Here is a 12,815-nt window from a genome sequence, read left to right as displayed (position 1 = left end):
AAAATATTATCATATCCATAAGACTAGTCAAATCAAAAACAGTTCTGAAAATAGGATGTAAAAAATTGCAAATATTCATTTAACATTAAGTACTTTATGTTCATTGTATTAAATGAAAGAAAAAAAAATCAAAATTTTTAAATGATATTCAGTTGAAATATTGATCAAAATTACAAATGCATCACTCTAATACTTTTTAAGCAATTTATTCATTTAAATAAAATTTAATATTCCTGATTATTTAACAAAAGTATGCATTTATTTTTAACACAATATATATATAATTTAAGTACATCATATTTTTAAAATATTATTCAATTAGAAAAAAATCCTTAAAAAAAGGCATTTTATGTCAATTAAAAAACAATATCACAAAATGTTATAGTACAGTAGTTAAATGACAATAAGCTTCATGCTAGTATTTGCAAGATATATTCTCATTAAAATCTCTCAAATAAATCACATTCATAATTTTGTTAATAATTATAATTATTATTAACAATTTTATTATTTATAATTTATAATTATAATTTTTAGTTAAGAGTTACGATTACAAAGCTTACTGCCTTTTAGAACGTTTTTGGATTTTAAATAAAAAGTTTTAATAATTTGGGATTTTATAAATTTTTCCAATTCCCAATGGAATTTGTAAGCCAACATATGAAAAAATGTTTTTCAATGGAAATGCACTTCTTGTTCACTTCTTAAAAACAACTGTGTATTCCTTTTAAAGCCAAAGATAGCTTGGGAAGAAATTTATCATTCCAGGACACAATAGAATAAATTGTTAAATGTATTCAATATAAGAAAAATATTTATGGAATTAGATATAGAATTGAAATTAAAATAAATAGATGGTCTTATACTTCAAACTGAAGAAAAATTGTATCTAAATATTTATTTCTGACTTCCTAAACAATATTAATTTTTAAATTAAAAAGCAAGATTAATATTTTCAATAACAAAAGTAATTTTAAACACATTTTAAGAATTTTTTTTACTATGACATTTTAAATCAATAAATATTATATAATTAAGTTATAAATATAATCTGATAAACATGAGCCTTCATTTTTAGAATACTTAAACAATTCAATTTAATTCACTTAAAAATAATTACAAAAAATATTTTTTTTTTTTAAAAAAATGACTAGATTTATTAAAATTGCTTTTTGTGAGGAAGTCAAGAGATTTTTTTCAGCAAATTTGAAATTAATAAAATCATACTAATCAATAACTGAAATTAGCACCACCTTTATGAAAGCTTTGATTTATAGTACAACATTTTTCATCAAAATTTCCATCAAAAAATTCTGTAAAAACAATGCAACATATTTCAGTTAGTCCCAATACCACAATAAATGTATTTATACAGTACTATCTGATGCTACAATAAATCTCACCGACCATTTGATTCATTCTGTTTAAGTTCTAGAGACAAAAATTCTTCTTTTTTAGAGAAGTATTCATGTAATCTATCTTTGGCATACCTAAATGGAATAACATACAAATAAAATTCATTAATTAAAAGATTACAGTTATAATCAAATAAAATTAGAAATAATTAGAATTTCTTTCAAAACAATAGAAAATGCATATTTTTTTTCAAATAATTGTACTACCTATAAAGATATATTATGTAAGGTTCTAACTTAAAATAACACAAAATTCTACATACATTGAAATTTTTACTTTCTGAGCATATGAAAAAAAAAAAAAAAAAAGGAAGAAATTAAAAAATCACTTGATTGGTATAATGGTTGTGCATCCTTTCTCTTTCAATAAATGTAAATTTTTGTGCCAAGTAAACTAATTTGAATAAATGCAGTCAATTGGACTAAATTAAAAAATCTGTCTAAAATGTTTAATCAACAAATTGTTTGAAAATATTTTAATTATTACACATATTATAAAGTCATATTCAATGTCCTCATCAAATGCAAATTCCTTTTCAAAAGAATTTGCAATAATTACTTATAAAAGCCACAATAATTAAAATTTAATTCAGTTTTCAATTTAACTTCATACAATTTTTATCTTGGCCATTATCAGCCTTTTCATTACATTCCATGTAATTGTCAATGTGTAGTAAATGAACAAAATAAATGTAACAAATTTGTAAATGTTTAATTCAGATTTGGAAAAAACTGCCAAAGATAGCACTCCTTTTATTTTGCAGACAGATATTCTTATCAAAATCAATTGAAAGAATGACATCTGGAACAAAATAATTTTATGAATATATGTGACTGAACTACTAGTAATTTGAATTCATGCCTAAGTATATAGCAAACAATATTTCACAAATAAATGTTTTTAAAACTTTTCCCTGATTTTTTTTTTTTTTTAATTATTCAAAAATACATACAAAATTCATTTTGAAAATATTCAGAGTAGGTTTTGAAAAACATCAAAAAAATAATGAAAATTTTTATACAAATAAAAATAATCATGAGACTTGTGCATTTATTTCTCATAATGGAATGATTTTTTTATATTGAAAAATGTTTCTTAGCTAAGTTTCTTTAAATAATGTCAGAAAAGACTTGTCCTTTTAAAATGCATACTTGACATTAATCTGACATTGCAGTTCATGCTTTAATTCAAAATAACATTGATAAAAGAATATTTATTTTTTACAAGTTTACTAAATATACAAATAAATAATGTGTGGAGTCATAGTTTTAGAATTTACTCTGAGGATATAAAAAGGTAGGTTAAAACACTTTTTAGCAGTCTGGTTAATTCAATACAGTAATACAATTTATTTAAATCAGAGTCAAAAAATGTTCAAGGATCTTTTTGAGAAAATAAATGAAATGTAAAATTATTATTTATATATTATTCAAAGTGGATTTCAAGATCATAATGTAAACACTCTTAGTGGTTCCTATTGGATGCTAATTTAACACAAATAACTGTGGATACACATTTTAGCTGACACAAATTTCAAATAATTGTTCGAAAGAAGATTCTTACAAGAATCTTGAACTTTATATCTGACCAAAATTGTGCAAATAGAAGGAAAAATGTTAAAGGCAGATACAAATCCACAATATTCTATTTGCAATGTAACAAATCCCCAATTTAATGTTAAAGATTCAATTTCTAAAACTAAATCAGCTGTGTATTGAAAAACTCTATTCTTCTTTGACTTGTCTACTTTTTTCACAGAATTTTGTAGTATAGAAACCATATCTTTAATCTTCGCAGTTCTTAACTTTAAATCATTTAAATCATTGGCAATGTATCTCCTTTTCTAATTATTTTTATCTTTATAAGAATGTAATTTTAACAAGTCCATCTTTGACACATTTAGATTTGTCTTTTTTTTTTCTTTTTTTTTTTCCTCTCCCATATAACCAAAATTTTTGAGAGATAAAAAAATTTTCCCCATTATCTTTTTCTAATCTATCTAAAATCAAATGCTTCATGTTTCTTCAATAAAGTTTTCAAGCTCAACAATTTTATAAAAGAAAAATCCTCCTGCAACAATGGTATGACTATAAGATAGTACCATCAGAACTTTAATTCCCATAATTTCTGAAAAAGTTTTTAACCATCTAAATATTTTGAAAATAATTATTAGTTCAATTCTTGTATGCTTTTAATTCCTCTCAAGATCAACTGAACTGAAAACTGTAAAAGTCACCAAATCATCCCCCATTTTGATTCTTCACTCAGCAGCAGCTTATTTCTCTATACAACCGGTTCTATAAAAAAAATAATAATAATAATCTATGAAATTTCCTGCAGTTTGAAAATATGATTAGGTTGTCTTCCTTTCTTACAGGCAGATATTGAATAAATAATGCACACTAAATAAAAATGGGTTCAAAATCTTATGTGGATATTTTCTCATGTGTGAATGAACTGTCGACAACAGACAGGTAACAGTACCCCATGTTTTTAACAGTGTTGGAATCTCTTTTGCATTTCAAAATTTGACTTTACTGAGGAACCATCTACTGAGATTGACAAATCTTCGTGAAATCTACTTTTTTATAAAAAAATTTCGAAATCCTTCGATTCTTCACTCTTCTCAATATATTTGGCTGTGAAATGGCCTATAAAAGGTGAAACCACTTTTAATTTTTCTAGATTTCAACCCCCCCCCCCTCCTCTTCCAAAAATAAATATATCAATCTATTTGTAAAGACAGCTGAATATTTTATCAAACAAATTATAAATACTATGTTTAACATTACTTAAGACACACTTAATGTATGGATAAGTGCTAAATAAAATTGAACAAGTACATTTGACCAAAAGAGAACTTTTAAGCTATTTTACTGCCTGAGAACAAGTTTGAAATCTCTGTGCAAATTATATGAATAATAACTCCACAAACATCAAAGTCCTTTTCAGTTTTGTATCTAAATTTTATGAAGACAGAATAAATAGTGTAATAAATTGCCCAACTGCTACTATTGTTACAGTTTCTGTAATGGTAATCTACCTTGTCCTTCTCCTTTTCTCCAAACAACATGATGAGAAAAGATTGTTGATTGGCAACATACTCTTATAACACTTTTTTACTTTGAACTGAACCTCAGATTCTGACAAATCTTCACATTTGAGAACTCACAAGCCCTAAAATACCATTTTCATAATTGATTGTTTATGAACATGACTGAATATCCCTTCGAAAAAAAGCAATTATTTTTGAAATTATGCCCATCTCTGAATGCAGGGGTGTTTGTGGGACCCCAAAAAATCCCCGGAAACTTTTACGGAGTTACTTCCGACATTTTGGAGTTTCGAGAAGGGGGGGGGGAGAAATGAAAAATTACGATTATGAAGTATTGAATGACCTAATTATAAAAGTTCAATGAATTACTTTTTTTGCAAAATTAATAACCATTAATTTTGCAAAATTAAGACCTTTGAACCCAGGTCACGTGATCGCACATCTGGTCGAACGAAGTCTCTCCCTTTTTTTTCTGCCGCGCCTACTTGCCGAAAAGAATCCAGAAGAGAATGTCCGAGAACCGGGGGAATGAGTCATAACTCGCAATAAGGAAAGAACAAAAAAGAAGTTTTTCCCCCCTTTTCACGCATTATCACTGCCTTTGGAGAAAGAAAGGAAAAGTTTTCACCACACACACTGACCTTGTGTTTTCTGCTTTCAAAGCAAACAAAATTACCCAGATCAAAATAAATAATTCATTATTATTCCTACTTCCTTTTGAACGACGATCCCCGGAATTTCCGGGTATCGAAGTTCAAAATCCCCGGAGCACAAACACCCCTGTGAATGTGACTTCAGAAACAAATTTTTAGATTCTGTTTCTGTCAGACTGCGAAAAAACTAATTCAAAAACACTGAGCTAGACAGATGGAAATATGGCATATAGTCTTTTTGCCAAATCTGCGATATTCTATCAAATTTTAAACAAAATCCATTCACAGGAAGTATATTAGTCTGTTTGAGAGCAAGTGAAAAGCCTAAAGAATTAGAAAGATAAAATCTGGACACAATTTTTTACAATTAAATTGTAGACTTTGCACCAAATCCACCAATGGGATAATTATTTGCCAATCCATACATTTGCACGTATGTAAATGCATTAACTAGAAAATTTAATAATTTAAATAAATGAACTTTGGTAAAGTAGTTTAATACTAATATTGTAGTTTCTCACAAAAATAATTTCAATCAGAAAAGGAGTTAAAACGCAAACTCAATTTTCTTTAATGTACTTTAAAACTCAAAATGTTTACATGCAGGACTACTAAAACAAAAAGAAACAATCATGCCATTCACAGCTTAGCCTAAGGTCCATTATTTTTATATGGATGGAGAGAAGATACCTTTATTAGTAAGTATGGAAAAAAAAAACTTTGGATAAACTTTTATTTCTGATTTTGATTCATGGAATTATCGAAGTAAAATCAAATCATAAACCAGTTTTCCCTTTCACTTAAAAAAAAAAATGAATATACCTTCTCGATGAAAAATCAAGTATTATTTGAGTGTGGGGGGGGGAGGGGGATCAAGTATAATAAAATAAAATTTTTGTCTTCAAAAATATTCTAAGACCAGTGGGAACTTTGTAAAGCTCCCCTTGAAATCCATTTACTTAAATTTACCATAACTGCCAACAATCAACAATAGTTATTAGACAATCCATAAAAGCAAATTTTGTAAAAGGATTTAATAATTAAAATGTATATCATACTTCATTCAAATTATTTCGATTTAAAATTTATTTATCAGAGAAAAAATTACTAAGTACAATAAATTACTAAATCTAGTATAAATTACTAGATCTACACAAGAACATAAAATAAATAGGTCGATTTTGTGTCAATTCATTTTATAAGGAATATAAAATAAACATAGTGTGAAAAAGACATGAAAAAATTTTACCCTAGAAAATCAAAATCCAATGTGGAATGTGCAGACTGAATCAAAGCCCATGTTCCCCACAACATATGTGCAGCCTAAAAATAAGATTAAAAAAGCCATTGATACCTTGATAAAGAATACAACAATCTAAAATATAATCTAAAGAAATAAATAATTACCAAAGCGAATTTATTAACAATGATATAAAAGTTTTCTACTGTTTCTTCAGTAATATCATCTGGACTTAGTTCATTTTCAGAATACCACGCTTCTAAATAGTCCTTAAGCCAGCGCATCTGGAATTCTTTGTTTGGGTAAAGTTTAGGTTCAAATTTCTCCACCCCTAGATGCAATAAATATAACAAAGGATAAATGAATATATGCCCTAACAGAAAATGGATGAACATCTTGATTAGTCAATTTTTAAATGCTGCCCTAAATTATATCAAAATATCAATAGTAATAAAGTTAAAAAAGAGCAAGTATCTTCATTATAAAGAATTTAAGTAATAAGAGTTTCAATACAATGTTTTCATATCCATTTTAATAATGCAAATACTTTCTCCTTCTTATGTTCTATTTTTTTAATGCTGTCATCAATATGAATAATTTTAGTGACATATCAAGTTCAATGTATTTTGTAGTACTAGCCAGAACTTGTAGAGAAAAACATTCATTTCAAAATGCACAATCAAATTATATAATTTTTTTTTTTTTAATTTTGCAAGTTTTCTGAAGAACTAGATGCCTTTAATATTGATAGTGTATTCTAAAATTGACTAAACCAAAGAGAAAAATTAGTTAATGCATCCACATCACTTTAAAATGTCATTGCTACAATAGGAAAAAAAAAAAAAAAAGTGCCCATCAATTCATGTTCAGAATACCTTGGTATAAATTTTCCATCCCAGAGACATTTTAAAACAACCAGAAGTTATTAACTCAATTTTCTTTTTCTTTTGACTATCACTCAGGATAGATCTTTTAAAATACGTATTAAATTCTTAATGTGTCATAACTTTGTATGACTTACTTAATCTAACGTTTCATATTGAATTATTTTATGTTTTTACTTTTCACAAATAACAACTTTAAATCTTAATGTACTTTCTTAATGATTTTAAAATTAATTGCACACATTTTTTAATCCATAGTATAATTTTCTAAAACGTAGTGTTTAAATTTTTCTTTGTTATTTTTGTGTTGCACACTGTGTAACAAAAAAGCCCCCATTCCCTGTAAGTATACATTTTTTTTTAAATAGAATGAATCTTCGGTGACCAAACCAGGAAAAATGGATATTGCTTTTATTTTTTTACCCAAGAAATAAAAATGTTTGAGGAATCAACAATTTATTTATAAAAATGAAGACAAATCTTTTATGCAAATGCAATTTTCAAATAATAATGAATTGAAATATTTAAAATGTTAATGGATCCAAAATTGGAATTAATATCTTGGAACCTTTTATTATTTTTGGAATCATTTGAAATCTAAAAATTAGTTTTAAATTAAAATAAATTTCATTATCTATGATAAACTTATTTCTTAGATAGTAAGTATTAAATAAAAAAGGGTTTTTCAAAGATTTAAGCATATTATATAAATATTAAACTATATATAAACTGCAATTGAACTTTTAAAAACCTAACACTAACAAGAAAATTTTACTAAGACTTAGCTTAAAATGATTATACAAATCTGATAAAAGATAGGTGCAAAAATGTGTTGCCCCAAAATTGCCATAAGCAACCTCATTTTCGGTCATTGATCCACAGTTCCATAATATTTAATATATGGTTTTAAAAAAAATTAGAAAATAAAAAAGTTTTATAATTCACCATTATTTTAAAACTTGAAATATTAAAGTTTTTTCCCCATACATAGAATTTAGATATTAGCTCTAATCTTTATATTATACATTCAAACAAGAAAATTGTAGCAAATATATCTGCAACCTGATTTAATGTTACAAAAATATATAAATAAATCGATAAAAAAAGATCAGCCAAAATTTTTAATTATCTTTTGACACTGAATGGAATTAAAACTACAAACATTTTAATAATTTAGATAAGATGTAAATACTCACCAGCAAATTCGCAAAAATGGTTACCAATATCAAATGCTTGATAATTGTAGTCGGCATACTCATAATCAATGAATGTTACTTCTTCTATTTAAAAAGAGGAAATGGATAATCAGATTTCTAAATCCTAATTAGTAAATTCACAATATAGAAAAAACTTCCTTGTATAACATTCTTGCATAGTCATAATTTTCGTAATTATCAACATATGTAAAAAAAAAAAAAAAAAAAAGATGTTTGAGGCTGTAGTTGAATAACAATTCTATAATTTCTTTAGTGCATGACATAAAATTTTATTCTATAAATAAAGTACATAGAACAAATACATTTAAAAATTTTCATATGCAAAAATATGAAACACAGTTAACAATGATAATAAACTTCAAATAGAGTTCGTTTTTTTAATTCTCATATTGTGGATGAAAGAAGTAAGGAAACTAAAAAAGCAGCAAAATGAAATTAATATAACAACATTCTGAGATATCTTAGACAAAATCTTTTTTTTATATATATATATGTGATAATAAACTTCTAGGAATATTTTAATTCATGATGTTCAGTATAATGAATGACACTTTTATTATTACATATAAAAAAACTGACAAATAGTGGCAAGAAAAATCAAGAGCATGCTCTAATTTTTACATAAAATTTAATGATGTTTTTTACAATATTACATCAGCATTTCTTACCTTTTTCTCTACTGTAAATAACATTTTTTAATAGAAGGTCATTGTGACAAAAAACAACAGGAGATTCTAGTTTGACTAAGTGTTCCTTCAAACACTCAATTTCTTCTTCAAGTTTATCTTTAGGGGCTATCATACTTTTAAATCTAAAAACAAATGTAAAAAATAAAATATGACAATTTAAAAGTTTGATATAACGTATTTCAATGATGAAAAATACATGGAAATTACTCACTTTTCATCTTTTATGGGATCAGGAAAAGAGTCGGGTATTAGATTCAGGTATTTATAAAGAATAGGGAAAAGATTTGCTTGAGGAATCATTCCATTTATGTTAGAACGAACATTATGCATTCTGGCAAGTCTTCCAGCGATCAATCTGAAATATAGGGAAATAAAATACTGTGTTAAATTATTGAGTATATAAGTAAACAAACAGCCAGTAAATTCCTAAGCCAGTAAAAATATTTGGGTCCTCTACCTTTTGAAGATCTTTAATTAATTTAAATCTATACTTAATTGTATGTGTATAATAAAGTACTGTATCTGAAAATAAGGCCAGTTGAAGTGAAAATAAATCACCAGCTAGTTGGGTTTAAATTTTTTATAATTTCAGGAATCAAGATCAACTTACAAAAAAAATACAAGCATGCAAAAATTTTACTCAAATACATATACTACAAAAGAATGGTGTAAAGAATAAATTTGGTTTTTGAAATTGCAAGCAAAGTATGAATTGCTCATCAAGAAATTAATCACAACCAGTATAACAACAAATTTATCACAAGTTATAAAGCACAAATTAAATTTTTTTTTTTTTTTACTAGATAGGAAATTAACAGATTGTTTAACCATTAGAATCTAAAATTTCTTTCAACCTTTTTGCTAATTAATAATAATGTATGCACTTTTTCTGATAATGTGGGAGCAGTTAAAATGTGTGTATTTTTTTTATTTACATTGGAACACATTTTCATGGTCCAAGAACTACCTCAAGTAATAAAATAAGCCCCTTTTCTCTAACTTCAAACAAAGATAATCGATTTGGTGAATTTTGACTGTTTTGGAATTTAAAAAAAAAAAAAGGAATAATTTCTAAGTTTTATCAGAAAGAGAAAAAAAACCCTGAGCAAAACTTACTTTGAAATGTCAGGATCTCGAACCATTTTAGTATCTAGCACTTCACCAGGTGAAAAACCGTAGCAAAGTCCATTAGCAAAGGCACAATGTAAAGGTGCACAAAGTCCAGCTTCACACATCATCTGCATATTACGAACTTCCAAATTTCTGTCAATAAAAAGTTCTGTTTTTTCTCCATAAACTCTGATTAATAATGCTTGATCTGGATTATCTTTTAAATAACATTTCACTAAGCGGTTAGTTATGCCATCTTTGAAGAGCTAAAAGGAAAAAAAAAATCAAATTATAATAACATAAGATTATAAAACACATATTACTATTTAGCATTATGAAAGAAACAATTTGGAAAAGCACTCAACATTATAAAAAAATAAACAATTCTGAAAACAAATTTAATATACAATTCCTTAAACTTTCAAATTTTTAGATAAACATATCTGTATAATAAAACAAAAGCAAATAAATTTTCAAAAATTGTAAAACAGAAAGAAAAATTTATATTAAAAATTTTGGTTAAACTATTCACAGACATTTAAAAGATTCCAAAATAAATATTTATTATAATTAGTTAACTCTTCCATCAGTTAAGATTAGCTCTTGTTCAAATTATTAATTCTGAAGATTTATTTGAAAGTTCTTTTTTCATATTAAAGATTTTTTTTCTTTCTTCCTTTTACCTATGCATAAGGAATCAACATTTAAAAACAATAGCAAATTAAATCAAATGAAAAAGCTTACTACTGACACAATGAATTTTTTTTATAAACCAACAAAATTATAGATTAATAATTAACTCCAAAATATTACATTTCTAACTTCATAACTCTCTGCATATGTTATACTGTTTCAACACACACACACACACATATATGTATGAACACTACAAAAAGAGACCTACTACCCTGACATAAACAATTTCAGTCTTGGTTAAAAAGAAAAGGGAAATATTTGCAATTGAACCCATATGAGAAAAAATTTTGATTTATGTATTGACTGCAATTAATATTAGTTATGAATAAATTATTTCCAATACATTACTTACAGATTAACTTCTTAATGTGAAATTGCTGCTTAACAAGCACTATCATTGATCTTAATTTTCTAGATTTTATATTAGGAAAAGAAAAATATATTGCAATCAATAGCCACTACTTGGGACTCTTTTTCACATCTGGTATGAACAGAATATTGCCTGTCCATGTTCACTATTTGTTATTGATTACAAAAAAATTAGCTTGTTCTTGCCATTATAGTCTTTTGAAAACTGAAATAAGTGGTGTTATTTATTAAAAAATGAGATATCATTTTACTAAAAATATATTATCTAAATGTATATATATTGTTAAGGAAAATTTCCACAAAAATCAACACAATCAGTAGATTTAGTGCATGATGAAAAAATCCAGCAATTTCAATAGCAAATAAAAACATTTTCCACCATGAACATACAGCAAAAACACAGACAAGTGTACACAATTACTGCACTTACAATAAGAAATAGACACCAGTAATAAAAAAAATCAGTAGCAAAAAAAAAAAAAGCACAGTAGCGCCAAGTAGTTGGAGACAAATCCACAGGATCAGCCCCTGGCATTTTATAGCATTCAAAGCAGAGCATATATACATCTAATATGCTTTGCTTTGAAAATATGTTTTTTAATGGCCCTATTGACAGAAGTCTCATTGATTCCCAAATCTCCAATTTTGTCGTCATATGATCCCCGAGTTTGTCGTAAAGCCTCAGGTTTATTGATATGGCATCTGTTCATGATCTATCAGAGATGTCCGTAAAACTGTTTTTCTTATATTGGAACTAAATACACAGCGAAACAACATTACAGATTTGTAAAGGTAGGTTCCAAAAAAGTCAGAAATACTGAATTATATTATTTTAATTTACATTTATTTTTTCATTGGCACCAGACAAACACTATCCTTATATCAATACTTTCAAACCAAAAATAGTGGGCTTGTCATAGTATTGGAACAACAACAAAAATTGTTCTTATACTTTTGACAACATTGATAAAACAAGGCAGATATCCACATAAAGCATTATTAATAAATGTTTCAGTAAATTATGTATGTTCAGTAAATTCAATAAATTATGATCAATTTTTAATTTGTATTATTATCTTCATAGAAAAATATATTTGCAATATACATGCGTATCATTTCCTAATCTGATAATCTTATCAGGCAATAATTTTTTACCCTAAATCAAAAGAGCTAGACATATTAAGAGTAGATTACACATCTTTATCAGAATAAACTGAAGAGAAATAAGAATAATTAATGATATACACATATTTAAATGTAATTCAAAAAGTCATTGAATTAAATATGAAAAAGCAATAACATGATACAGAAATGTTCTGATAAGATCTATAATTTTGATCAGTCAAGTCATAACAAATTTAAAGAGATGAAAACAGATATAATTAAAAAGTTGATCAACTACAATTAAACAAAAATTTATCATGCATATAATTTAGAATATCATGACATTGAAATACTTTGTTTACTTCTATTCTAATTTGAATCG

At 26.0% G+C, this 12,815-nt stretch overlaps 1 protein-coding gene across 5 annotated transcripts in view; it reads right to left on the bottom strand.

Annotated features, from left to right (window-relative positions):
• Positions 1-396: 396 nt before the first annotated feature.
• LOC129973035 (ethanolamine kinase 1-like) overlaps positions 397-12,815 on the bottom strand; it is a 39,032-nt gene continuing 26,613 nt past the window's right edge. For all 5 annotated transcript variants that reach the window (XM_056087386.1, XM_056087391.1, XM_056087388.1 and 2 more), the window contains 7 exons: positions 10,271-10,530; positions 9,366-9,509; positions 9,134-9,276; positions 8,445-8,528; positions 6,532-6,695; positions 6,374-6,447; positions 397-1,490 (listed from right to left, as the gene is read on the bottom strand). In XM_056087386.1, the coding sequence (XP_055943361.1) occupies positions 1,400-1,490; positions 6,374-6,447; positions 6,532-6,695; positions 8,445-8,528; positions 9,134-9,276; positions 9,366-9,509; positions 10,271-10,530 (960 nt within the window). In that variant the 3' untranslated portion in view covers positions 397-1,399. The remainder of the gene's footprint in view (positions 1,491-6,373; positions 6,448-6,531; positions 6,696-8,444; positions 8,529-9,133; positions 9,277-9,365; positions 9,510-10,270; positions 10,531-12,815) is intronic.

This window comes from Argiope bruennichi, chromosome 6 (assembly GCF_947563725.1).
Source record: "Argiope bruennichi chromosome 6, qqArgBrue1.1, whole genome shotgun sequence".
NCBI lineage: Eukaryota > Metazoa > Arthropoda > Arachnida > Araneae > Araneidae > Argiope > Argiope bruennichi.
The sequence above is the reverse complement of the archived record's forward strand: the minus strand, read 5'-3'. Positions and strand labels throughout refer to the sequence as shown.